The sequence below is a fragment of the Erpetoichthys calabaricus genome, chromosome 5, assembly GCF_900747795.2.
Source record: "Erpetoichthys calabaricus chromosome 5, fErpCal1.3, whole genome shotgun sequence".
In the NCBI taxonomy this organism is placed as follows: domain Eukaryota; kingdom Metazoa; phylum Chordata; class Cladistia; order Polypteriformes; family Polypteridae; genus Erpetoichthys; species Erpetoichthys calabaricus.
The window spans coordinates 182,963,405-182,977,024 of record NC_041398.2 but is presented as its reverse complement, the minus strand read 5'-3'; the positions used below and the strand labels follow the sequence as shown (position 1 = coordinate 182,977,024).

Genomic DNA, 13,620 nt, shown 5'->3' with positions numbered 1-13,620 from the left:
GAAAAAGAACATGATATTGGAACTAATATAAATAAGCTGAAAATGTGTTCCCAAAATAGAAAAAATGTGCAGAATGTGTTTCTCTCTATGGGGAAGCATGCGCATTTATTGAGCCTTGAACACCAATAAACAATCCTCTTTAATAAAATCCCTGTGTGCGTCCAGGTGTCCGTGTGTGTGTGTCTTCTGGCGAGGCATGGTACGATGCGCGATATTACTGTCAGAGAAAGTTGCAGGCGTTTTACGGAAATACAAACCAGTATTACTGCGAGTGGAAATTATACACAATACAGTGACTCATATTACAGCCACGTACAAGCCAGTATTACTGTCAGAGGAGATTAAAGGCATATTGCCGACGCGCATACCTGTATTACCACTAGAGAAAATTAAAGGTATATTACGGACATACAAGACAGTATTACTGTCACAGAAAATTAAAGACACACAATACACAACGGCAGCCCACGAAGAACGGTCAGCTCAGCAAGTAAACATCAACAAAAGAAAGGCTGAAAGAAAGAAAAATACGACCAACAAAAAGAATGAGGTAAAAGTCCCTTGCCATTTAATATAGACTGTTACTACTAATGTTTATGCACTACTGTTCTAGCGCCCGTTATTGTAACGGGCTAAATGACTAGTTTACAATAAATGAATGGGTTTCTAAAAATGTTTTAATACAAGAAATTCACTTAAAAGCAGTAATACAATTGAAATCAAATCTGTAAACAATTATTTAAATTTCATTATTTGTTGATGTAAAGGCAGAATAAAAAAAAATTAAAACAAAATTTTAAACCTTTAAAAAAATCTTGTAATGAATTATCTGAAAAAATGAATAGTTTTAAAAATATTTATACTGTATATATTAGTTTAGTCAATACACATACTAGGAAAAAAATTACAGTATAGAATATTACAGATCACTTAAAAGTATTTTTTAAAAAGCAGAAAAAATATTTAGCAATAAAATAACACTTGTCATCACATATGAAGTTCATATTTCATTGTCATTAACACATATTACATTAGAAAAATTATAAAATATATAATGAAACAGCTTTGAGCTACTGTATGCAATAACATGATGACATTAAAGTAGTCCAAAAACAAAACTGAAATAATTTAAGTTATCCATATTAATCTTATGCAAATTTTCAGAGCAAAGAGGCGATTTGTCTTTAATGGTAAATGCAATGAGCAGGTCTTGCATGTAGACCTTGTGCCATCTTCACTCATGCCTTCATTATTTATACAGTATATCTTGAATAATGTTACAGTCTTCTTTCCAAACAGCTGTCTAATGTAAACCTGTCCTCTGCTTCCCAATGATCATTTTATTAATTATTGTACTGAACAATTGTTGCAGTCAATGTTTAGCTTACAAAACTGCAGTTAGTCAAGGCTACTTTTTTTAAGAGTTTCATTATTAAGGAAAGAATATTACATCATCCTTTATTGGTTATTTTATCATCATTAAAGAATGTTTTTTAAAAAAGTTAGTAACATTTTGAAAATGCTCTCCATCTGCATGGCTGAAAAGTGCAGTGTGCCTTAACACTAGAAATACCAAAGCCCACGAAAAAACTTGTAGATCCATCCCACCTTAAATCCCTTTGCACCTCTCCACCAGCGTCTTTTGTCCTGTAAATGTGTCGATAAACAGCAAGCAGCCTACTATCACATCCCCCCCACCGCCGCACAGTTTTCTCAGCTCAAGTCTGTTTACCTGCGTGTCAGTTGCTTAGTGTTGTATAGAGTGAGAAGTAAAGCAAAATGACACTGAAGTGGTTGTATCACAGGGGTGTGAATGTTGAACCCTAACGCGGGTCCTTTTTCTGCAGTTATATTCTTGGATAGAAGCGCACTTGTTCTGTTATATTTGTACCTTTTGTGAAAGTGTTTTTGATATTTGGACTTCAGGCTTCACACATCATACACTTCATGTCTACATTTTGTCAATTATTACTAAAACATGAAAAATGTTTGTTTTAATGATGTGTTTAAATAGATTGTTGTAGACACGGAACACACATTAAATGCATGTGTTCCAAATAATGATATAGTATTTATAACAGGTGTCATTTTGCTTGACTTCTCACTCTATACAACTTTAAGCAACTGACACGCAGGTAAACAGACTTGAGCTGAGAAAACTGTGCGGCGGTGGGGGGATGTGATAGTAGGCTGCTTGCTGCTTATCGACACATTTATAGGACAAAAGACGCTGGCAGAGAGGTGGGACGGATCTATGAGTTTTTTCATAGGCTTTGGTAATTCTAGTGTTAAAATGTTAATGAAAAACAAACCTCAGCCCCAGGGCTGTGGAGTCGGAGTCAAGGAGTCAGAGACAATTTTGGGTACCTGGAGTCGGAGTCGGAGTCGGCAAAAATGTACCGACCCCAACTTGAACTTGCTGTATTTTTTTTCATTACAATTTAAATGTCCCATTTCACAAACAATAGTCATAATTAAGTACTTCTCTGATGTAACAATAGCCCAGTGCATAGTTGTGTAATACTACTAGTTTGAAGTTCAGATGAGGTATTATACAACCTGACATTCACATATTGTAATCTGGATTATGGTCCATTACAAAAAGTGTTTTCATTTTATTTCAGATATAATGTGTCTAACAAGTTAATCTGAGTGTAAACAAGTGTAATGATGTAGGTGGAGGTGTGTGCTATGGCCTGATGTGTGTTCAGGGGTTTGTGTTTTTTGTTTAAACTGGCTAATACGGTAGAGAGTCAGCTTCCTAGCCAGTAGATCTGTGGTTAAATGGCATGTATGTTGCCTTCCTTCAATCAACATGAAAAATACATTAGCATATTAAATACAGAGGAGTCGGAGTCAGAAGTACCGTAAACTATGGAGTCGGAGTCGAAGGATTTATCTACCGACTCCAAAACCCTGCTCAGCCCATCTGTTGTGATTAAACCACAATGTCAATTTACAAGGACTTCTTTCCACTTAATCCATAATATTGAGGAGTATATCCGGAGCATGGAAATAAGGATTTCTTAGTTCCTATGCCTTGCTCACAGAACCAGAAGTATGCATGTTTTCATCAGTTCTTGAATTGTACATTTCAGAGTAGCGCTCATAATGGTGGGAGATACTGTTTCACATATACTTCATGTGTTAACATGAGGAAGGTAGTATGAATATTTAACTTCATAATTAAAATAAAAATCTCCCTATGTCATCAAGTACCCAAACTAGAATGGAGTGGAGTGCAGCTCAGATCTATTACCATGTGTTGTCAGCTTTGTAGTCCATACAGTATGTGTGTTTCCACATGCTATGTGCATACATTTTAATTTTTAAAGGGTTACTGTTTAATCTCATAGTGGAAAAGATGAAAACAAAAACACAAGACACTCTGTGCCTACTTTAAAATTACATTAGAGTCAATAAGAGATTACATCATGTTTAACAGAGATAGCGTGAGGTATTTTTCTTAGTTTTTACATCACACATTCAAAAACTTAAATCATTTTTGACATTGCTTTTTGTAGAATGCCTTTAAGCTTATTGACACTGTAGCTTCCCTAAAATCAACTCCTGCTTCAGGGTGTCAAACAGATTTAACTTTGGAATTTACTTTACAAACTTGAAAGTCTAAATTTAATTTTCTTAAATCATAAGCGAATTTAAACTTGCTTTTTTTTTTTTTTTTTTTTTTTTTTTTTTTTTTTAATTATTGTTTGATGCATGACATATCTGCACATCATAAGACCTATGGTTCACAAGATGTAGGTTTTTTAGGTACTGCAATAGTTTACAGATAGATAATAGCAACTTTTTTTGCCAAAAATATTTTTAAAAAATTCTTTTGCTAATAATGATTGGCACGTTATGAAATTGACAACTTCTCTTATACATACTTCTGCATCTCCCAGGATTATTTCTGTGCAGCCATATAATGAGGAATAATTGACACAAGGGCCTGTTATGGTTTCTAACACCATTAACTGATTTGCCTTCTTATTATTCATAACATCTGCAACCACTTGCAGTACATTTTTGTCACTGTATTATGACAGCATCATAACTGAGAAACAAAAAACAAAAACACAGTGCAAATCTGGTATGTAAAGCACCATGCCATCCAAACACAGCAATAAAAAAATTAAAAAACTAAAAACTTTTGATATATTTCTGATGGAGACATTCCTCTCTGGCCCATTAAAGAAAAGTCACATCACATTTAGAAGTCCAGGATACAGGATGAGATACTGTTAAAATACCATTATTGTGCTTGTATCCAAAACATAATAAAGTACATATAATTCAAAATATACACTATGCAAAGATACCAAGTTAGTTGCTGAAGTAACTGTTCTATGAAAATTAAAACCATTGTTACTTAAAATATTATACATGTGGTAAATACAATATTACACCTTACCTGACAAAGTATTTCATCCAACCAGGCAGCATGATGCTCTGGATTAGCTTTAAGCCATTTGATTGCTGCACTGTAAACTTGTTTTTCATTTTCAATCCTAAGGTCACTGGATGACAGAAGGCTTCGGAGATGCTGAGGAGAGATGCAGGGAAAGTCCTCACATTCTACAACCTCATTAAAGTGCTCACAAGCATATCGGTCAGCCATATCCATTAAGTCAATGCGATTGTGACTTTCTGCAAATGCTCTGACTGCCAAGCAGTTCGATGGATGAAAATGAGCTTTCATGTACTCACAACAGGCTCGTGCAACAAGCTCCACCTGAAGAATACAGGCAGCATAAAGAAGAGGTTGAACATTGTCCACAGTGAGAGTGATCCTGGAGGTATAGGCAAACTTTACCAAATCTTGGATTGCATCGCCATCAAAGTCTTTAATCTCAATTAAAGATTGTTTTGCTTCAGCCATATCGGACAAAAACATGGCCTTAAAGTATGGAATCACACAAGCCAAAACTAGTTTGTGACATGGTATTAACTTGTTTCCAACCTGTAGAGAGAAAAAAATAACAGTCACCTTTATCCTTACAAGGTTTCATTTGATTGTGCAAAGTAAAATACACTGCAAGTTCAAGAAATGGCACCATTAACTCTTCTTTTTAATTATGTGATTCCTTGTTAATGTTTAGAAAATTTCTTCTAGTTAATTCAAAAGTAAAACATCCCATTGTGCAGTCAATCCAATCAATTTTTGTATTTACATTTCTCTATTTTTTTTGCTAAGGTGATAAGGAGGATCTCAAAATGAACAGAATGCAAATTACACAATAGAAAACACATATATTACCTTAAGTAAAGCCCACGTTATGTTCCCAACTCAAGGACATGTAGGTTAAGTGAACTACTATAATTGTAAAATTGGCCCTTGAGGAGAGGGTGTGTTCACCTTGTAAAGGACCGGCACCATGTGCAGGGATTCTTCTTGACTTAGGCCCAATAACTCTGACTCTGATAAACAGGAAAGATGGATGGATGGATGGATGTTATTTTTAAACAAAGACGGCACAGTTACACAATTTTAATGGTTATTGAAAAGGGCAAGAACAATTTCTGAGGAACAACCTACTGATTGTTTAGTGTGCCTTAAAATAGGTTTATCCAAGGTGATAAAGATTGGATTATATTTAAATTTTAATTAAGAATTTACCATACTTTTAATTTTTGGTGTTAAGTTCTCTTCATTTTTTAGCACAAATACTAGACATAAAACAGAATTTCATTGTATCAACCTTTGCAATACAAATTACTGCCAAAGCGAAATGTAGTCTTGTACTGTCTATTGCATGACATTACCACATGACTGAAATAAAACAAAACAGCAAACAAAAACATCTTTCGCTGAATGCAGGTAATTTAAAAATCTGATTGAAAAGCTAGAACCTTTATTAACTATCTGTGCAATGATATTGAGGTGGAATTGGAACACAGGCCAATAATACTAATCTTTTTTATTAAGTGCCTTTCCCGTGCTCAAAGCACGTCACAGAAATTCAAAACGAACAGGGAAAACAGAATACAGGATACAAATAATTTTTGCTTAAAACACTAAAAGATAAATACAAAGATTTGAATGAAGAGTATGAAACCAAAAAAACATAATAAAAGGCAAAAACATACAAAATACTGCAAGAAAACTGAACAAATAATTTGTGTTACAAATGCAAATCATCGTGATCACCTGGACAGAGTGTAGAAATTGAAAGAAGGGTCAGTATTTCTGGGTAATTTAAATGACTTCTGGGATTCTTTGTTTTTTTTTTAAAGAATGAATTGAGTCAGCTGATCTCATTAATTTAGGGAGGTCATTCTAAAGTCTGGGTGCAACAGAGCTGAAGGCTCTGTCCTCTATAGAGCACAGGTTAGATTTGGACACGACAAGATTGCCAGAACCTGTGAACCTTAGAGTGTGAACAGGAACATAGTGATCGAGGAGGTTACTGATGTAGTTTGTGCAAGGCCATTTAAAGATTTATATGTTAGTAATATAATTTTATATTTAATCCTGTAATACCCAGGGAAGCCAGTGAAGGCAAAGGAGAATCGATGTTATATGTTTGCTGTTGTGGGTCTGTGTAAGAAATCCTGCTGAAAGAATTTTGTACCAACTGAAGCTGCGATAACATTAGAATAGGCAATTGTCAGAAGGGAGTTGCAGTTGATGTGGGATGTAATAAAAGCATGGAAAAGTTCTATATCAGAAATGGAGACAAAAGATCGAATACTAAATATGATACAGCAGTGAAAGAAAGTTTTGGCTTATGTGGGTAGAAAAAGAAAGTGAGGAATCAAAAATTACACCATTATTTTCTGCAGAAGAAGAAAGTGTAAAGATATCACCAAAAGTAATCAATAAACTTATTTTCTTAAGCTGAGTTTTGGTGCCATTTAGAATGACTTAAAATTTTGCCGCAGCTATATTTCAAGAGTTCTGTTCCATCCTGGGTTAAATTTCAAAGAGGCAAGTTTTGAGCCGAGAACACTCTGAGGAATTTTCACTTTTAAACACCAAAATAGATCAAAGTATCATCCACATAAAAATGATAACCTAGTTCAAAGCTAAGAATAATTTGGCCAAAGGAAAGCATGTTTATACAGAACAGCAAAGGATAGAGCCTTGAGGAGCTCCTTGTGTGATTGGTGCAAATTCTTGCCTATCACTCATTTAAACCAACAGAGGAGATTGCCAAAGACAATGCTTGACAATATCAAATACTGCACTAACAGAATTATACTGGTTTTCCCAGAGTTTGCTGCTATAATAAGATCATTAGTTATCTAAACAGAGCAGTCTCACAGCTCTGCTGTGCTCTGAAACCAGACAGAAAAGATTCCATCAATTTATTACAAGTTACTATTGAGTTGGGAGGACACAACACACTAAGTAACTCGAAGATGAGAGAGAGAGGCAGAAAATTGTTCAGATGGTCAGCATTAAGATCAGCCCCCTTTTTTTTTTTTTTAAACCGCTAAGTGCTCTGCACACACAATTTAGTAAATTGTATCCTCAGACAAGGACAGCAACTTGCAACATCCTCTTTAATAAAATCCCTGTGTGCGTCCAGATGTCCGTGTGTGTGTGTGTGTCTTCTGGTGAAGTGTGCATGCGTGGGGCACGGTGCGCTGCGCGATATTACTGTCAGAGAAAGTTACAGCCGTTTTGCGGAAACACAAACCAGTATTACTGCGAGAGGAAATTAAAGGTACACCATACAGTGATTCATATTACAGCCACATACAAGCCAGTATTACTGTCAGAGGAGATTAAAGGCATATTACCAACGCGCACGCCTGTATTACCGCCAGAGAAAATTAACGGACGTACAAGACAGTATTACTGTCACAGAAAATTAAAGACACACTATACACAGCGGCAGCCCACGAAGAACGGTCAGCTCAGCAAGTAAGTAAACATTAACAAAAGAAAGGCTGAAAGAAAGAAAAATACGACCAACAAACAGAATGAGGTCAAAGTTCCTTGCCATTTAATATAGACTGTTCCTACTAATGTTTATGCACTACTGTTCTAGCGCCCGGTATTGTAACGGGCTAAATGACTAGTTTGTTTAATAAATGCACTACGGGTCATAGTTTGCCTACACCTGGATAAAAGAGTAGCAACATGCTGATTGTTGATTAGTAAGTAAGAATTTCACTACTCTTTGTACACATGACAATAATGACCCTATAAACCTGTAATAAATAAATAAAAAAATAATCTCAGTGTCTATATATCTATCTACATATTACACAAAGTTGACTGACTCACTCACTCACCAACAAAACACTATTCCCTGTTTAGTTTAAAATCTCAAATTTGGAAAGATGATACATCTAAGGCAATAGGCTATCATGAAGAAAGGATATTTCGATATATCTATATTTAGGTTAAATAAAAAACTTTCCTACAATAGAAAAATTAAACACCCAAAAATATCAAAAATGCTTTGACTGATATCACTGAAACTTGGAGAGGTTATTAAAAAGAAAATTAGCCAACATTTTTTTTTATTTGTCGGTAATAATGTTGTAGCAAGAGGACTATTCCTAGCAGAGAAATGGGGCTTACAAGTCACACACATGAAAGTCGCCAGCACAAAAGTATCTCTGACCAGGCTGAGACTAACTGTGCAGAGCAGTGCGGCTGCCACTTTATTCAAATGAATGCCACTACCAGAAGTATTGTAATAGTATAAAATTAAAGCATTATATTCAATTCTGATTGAAGCTACTTTTTTTTTTTTTTTTCTTTTAAATAAAGTGTCACACGGAGAAATTGTATATATTTAAAGCCAAAATTCCTATTATTCCTACTAATTACCAGTCTCAATTCAAAATAATACTTTCTTGTAAAATTGTGTTTTCTAATGGCGATGAACAAAAGCCAACTTCAGTACGAACAAAAAGCAGTAATTGATCTACAACCATATGTTTTACTCATGGGCAAGTGTAAGTAGTAGCAGGTTTTTATTCCAACCAGTGGCCTAATTAGATGACTATACTTGCTGATAATGAAACTTGGTATTGAACTACATTGCTTGTTAGTACTTTCATTCACCCAAGTCAAATTTCAAATACATTGTGCAGTTTCCTTTTCTGAGATCATTATCCATGTGTCTTGTGGAGCAGAAAGGATTTGCACTTCATGTTCCTCATGGACTGTGACTGAGAATTGCGGACGTAGTAGATTCAAGAGCAAGCAGCTCCACTGAACTAATAATAATAGCCTCTGGTGTGCAAACAAAAACACTTTTGTCAATGTTTATTACATTGCTAACTTATTTGCTCTGAGTCATATTGACAGAGGACAGAGCAGAGACAACTGACAGGCTGAATAGCAGCACTAGCCAATAGACTGGAACAATAGCTGAATTATCTATCTGTTCCACAAGGCTAGAATTATCTATGTGCTCCACAAGGCTTATTCTCACCAGGACAAAGCTGGCAGCACTGTGAGGATTATGTTTTTTGATTTTTCCAGTGCCTTCAACACCATCCAACCATCCCTGTTCAGTGGTAAGCTCAGAGATATGTAGGTGGATGTGTTTATGGTGTCCTGGAATCTCTATTGTGAGATTCAAGGACTGTCATTCTGATATGGATGTGAGCAACATTACAGCACCACAAGGCACGGTCCTGTCTCCTTTTCTCTTCACTCTGTACACCTCAGACATTAAATATAATAGCAGGCCATGTCTCTTGCAGAAATTCTCAGACTAATCTGCACTTATGGTGTGTACTGATAAAGGAGATGAGGCAGAGTATAGGAGTCAGGTGGAAAAGTTTGTTCTTGGTGCCAAGAGAATTGTCTGCAACTTAACATTCACAAAACCAAGAAACTAGCTATTGATTGTGGCTGCACCAAAGTGACTCTATGTCCAGTCACCACTCAGGGAGTGGATGTGGAGGTGGTCCACCACTACAAGTACTTGGGGGGTTAACATTAATGACAACTAGGACTGATCTCAGAATACAGAGGAACTATGTAAGAAAGGGTAAAACAGGTTCTTTTTCTGTAGGGGACTGCATTCCTTTAATGTGGGAAGCGATATCTTCCACATCTTCTACAACTCTATGATGGCCAGTATGATTTTCTATGCTGTGGTGTGCTGGGCTAGTAACATCACTTTAAAAGGGGCCCACCAAATCAACAGACTAATTAAATTAAGCACTAAGAAGCAAATATACACTTTTGTTTAGTTACTGTATGTGTGTGATTTTGCTATAGTGGACTAGGATCAATTCTAGAAATGGTGTAGGGCACCACCTCACATTTACAGCTACCATTGCCGATACAATCCCCCACTACTTGTAGGATGATAGACATATTATACTTACAAATTTTGTAGTTACCTACAGTAGGTTTAGTTTTATGTTCACATTGTTAAAATACACACACTATCGCATGTGTATATCCTGGGAACATTCCACAAAATAATTTTTTCTGTAAGTCTGGTTTCCCCCATTAGGGCTGAGCCGAAGGTTGATAATATTATCCACTGCCAATCGGCTGCGCACATTGTCAATTCAAATAAATACAAGTTGATTGGCTCCAAACATTTGCAGAAATTTGTCTGTTTTACTTGTAAACTTGTTTATCATTATGTGAATTTCCCATTGGGATTAATAAAGTATCTATCTATCTACAAGGCTAACATGCTTAACATCTTATTTGCTACAAGTTTGCATATTGGGAGATGGATGCTAAGGATAGAGCTGCCAGGGAAGAGGAAAAGAGTTAGGCCTAAGAGAAGGTTTATGGATGTGGTGAGAGAGGACAGGCAGATGATGGGTGTAACAGAACAAGATGCAGAGGACAGAAAGATATGGAAGAAGATGAACCGCTGTGGCAACCCCTAAAGGGAGCAGATGAAAGAAGAAGAAGATTTATATATTTTAACATCTTGGCAAAGGAAGGAGAAAAAGGAAACCTTGTGGTGGAATGGGGAAGTACAGGAGAGTATACAGAGTAAGAGGATGGCAAAGAAGAAGTGGGACAGTCAAAAGATGCAGAAAGTAGACAGGAGTACAAGCGATAAGGCACAAGGTGAAAAGAGTGGTGGTGAAGGCTAATGAAAATGTGCATGATGAGTTGTATGAGAGGTTAAACATTAAGAAGGGAGAAAAGGACCTGTACCGATTGCCTAGACAGAGATCAAGCTAGGAAAGGTGTGCAGCAGTTTAAGGTGATAAAGGATAAAGATGGAAACATACAAGCAAGGAGAGTGTATTGAGCAGATGGAAAAAGTACTTTGAGAGGATGATGAATGAAGAGAATGAGAGAGAGAAGGATGGATGATGTGGAGATAGTGAATCAGGAAATGTAACGGATTAGCAAGTAGGAAATAAGGACAGCTATGAAGAGGATGAAGAATGGAAAAGTTGTTGGTCCAGATAACATACATGTGGAAGCATGGAGGTGTTTAGGAAAGATGGCAGTGGAATTTTAACCAGAAGAAGTGTACTGGTACGAATTTTTAAGAATAAGGGGGACGTACAGAGCGGTAGTAACTGCAGTGGATAAAATTGATGTGCCACAGCATGAAGATATGGGAAAGAGTAGTGGAAGTTAGGTTAAGAATGGAGGTGACGATTAGTGAGCAGCAGTATGGTTTTATACTGGGAAAGAGCACTACAGATGTGTTGTTTGCTCTGAGGATGTTGATGGAAAAGTACAGAGAAGGACAGAAGGGGTTGCATTGTGTCTTTGTGGATTTAAGAGAAAGCATATAACAGAGTGGCTAGAGAGGAGCTGTGGTACTTTATGAGGAGGTTGGGAGTGGCAGAGAAGTATGTAAGAGTGGTACAGGATATGTACGAGGGAAGTGCATCAGTGGCAATGTCTGTGGTAGGAGTGATGGATGCATTCAAGGCAGAGCTGGAATTAAATCAGGGATCAGCTCTGAGCCCTTTCTTATCTGCAATGGTAATGGAAATGTTGACAAACAAAATTAGACAGGAGTCCCTGTGGACTACGATATTTGCAGATGGCATTATGATCAGTAGCGAGAGTAGAGAGCAGGTTGAAAAGACCCAGGAGAGGTGGAGATATTCTCTAGAGAGGAGAAGAATGAAGGTTAGTAGGAACAAGACAGAATATATATGTGTGAAGGAGACGGAGGTCAGAGGAATGGTGAGGATACAGGGAGTAGAGTTGGTGAAAGTGGGTAAGTTTAAATACTTGGGATCAACAGTACAGAGTAAAGGAGGTGTGGCAGAGGGGTGAAGAAGAAAGTGCAGGCAGGGTGGAGAAGAGTGTTAGGAGTGTTTTGTGACAGAAGGGTACCAGTAAGAGCTAAAGGGAAGGTCTACAAGATGGGAGTGAGACCAACTATGTTGTATGGGTTGGAGACAGTTGCACTGACCAAAAAATAAGACAGATCTGGAGGTGGCAGAGTTAAAGATATAAAGATTTGTACTAGGTGTGACAAGGATGGACAGGATTAGAAATGAGTATATGAGAGGGTCAGTTCAGGTTGGATGGTTTGGAGACAAATTCAGAGAGGTGAGGTATATATAAAACCTTTAACTGTATATATTTTCACACGTAAGCAGAGTTTAACTGACAATATCAATTAAATGAATTAATGTATTTTTTTGTAAGTAATGGTAAAAAGTACCTTTTTAAATTATGCTTTGTTTCAAATAAGTACATTACAGAAGAATTAAACAATATGACAGCTTGTAATTATGAGAAGCACTTTATTTTTTTTAATGGCATGTATATGATAAATATTTTTTATACATATTTTTAGTCAAAAAAGTAAGTAATTTTATTTTAGTATATTAATGGTCTCGGAATAAGTATCCCGAATTTCATTTTGTTAATACAAAATGAAGAGATAACACCTGTGGCTTTAACTTAATTACAAAAATACCTAAGTTAGTACTTTAGCATAGTACATAAGACTTCGCTGTATCTGGATATGCAGAAGCTTAGTGTAAAGATTTTTTTTGAAGGAGATAAAGAAATAAAATTGAAATTGGTATTATAATTGGCCAATTCAGTAACACATTATCAGTGATAGGTATTTCCCCTAAATACCTGATCAGAGCAGCCCTACTCACCATACAAACGACTATATAGCTTCAACTTTAAACAAATAGATCCAGTTTAGGAAGTGGCTTAAGATTTTATTGAAGCACTGCTAACTGTATATTTTGCAAAACAAGTGAAACCAACTATATAGTAAATATTTTCTTACTCTTGGTGCAAGTTATTTTAAAACGAAAAACTGCTAAAGTTTATGTAAGACTAGCGCATTTACAGTGGAACCTCGGTTCACGACCATAATTCGTTCTAAAACTCTGGTCGTAAACTGAAGCAATTTCCCCCAAAGGATTGTATGTAAATACAATTAATCTGTTCCAGACCATACGAACTGTACGTAAATATATATTTAAGTTTTTAAGCACAAATATAGTTAAACCATAGAATGCACAGCGTAATAGTAAACTAAATGTAAAAACATCGAATAACACTGAGAAAACCTTGAACAACAGAGAAAACTAACATTGCAAGAGTTCGCGCTATACTGTAGCCTTATGAACCGATCGCTGTAAACACTTTTTTTTTTTGGAGTTTTAAGCACAGGGAAAAAAAGGAACATTTGAACAAATCCGAACTTTATTTAAAAGCCAACCATA

The 13,620-nt window shown here is 36.1% G+C and overlaps 1 protein-coding gene across 1 annotated transcript in view; it reads right to left on the bottom strand.

Annotated features, from left to right (window-relative positions):
- klhl8 (kelch-like family member 8) overlaps window positions 1-13,620 on the bottom strand; it is an 80,500-nt gene that overhangs the window by 45,749 nt on the left and 21,131 nt on the right. Inside the window, exon 3 of the mRNA XM_028802288.2 lies at window positions 4,418-4,966. Within this exon, the coding sequence (XP_028658121.1) occupies window positions 4,418-4,966 (549 nt within the window). The remainder of the gene's footprint in view (window positions 1-4,417; window positions 4,967-13,620) is intronic.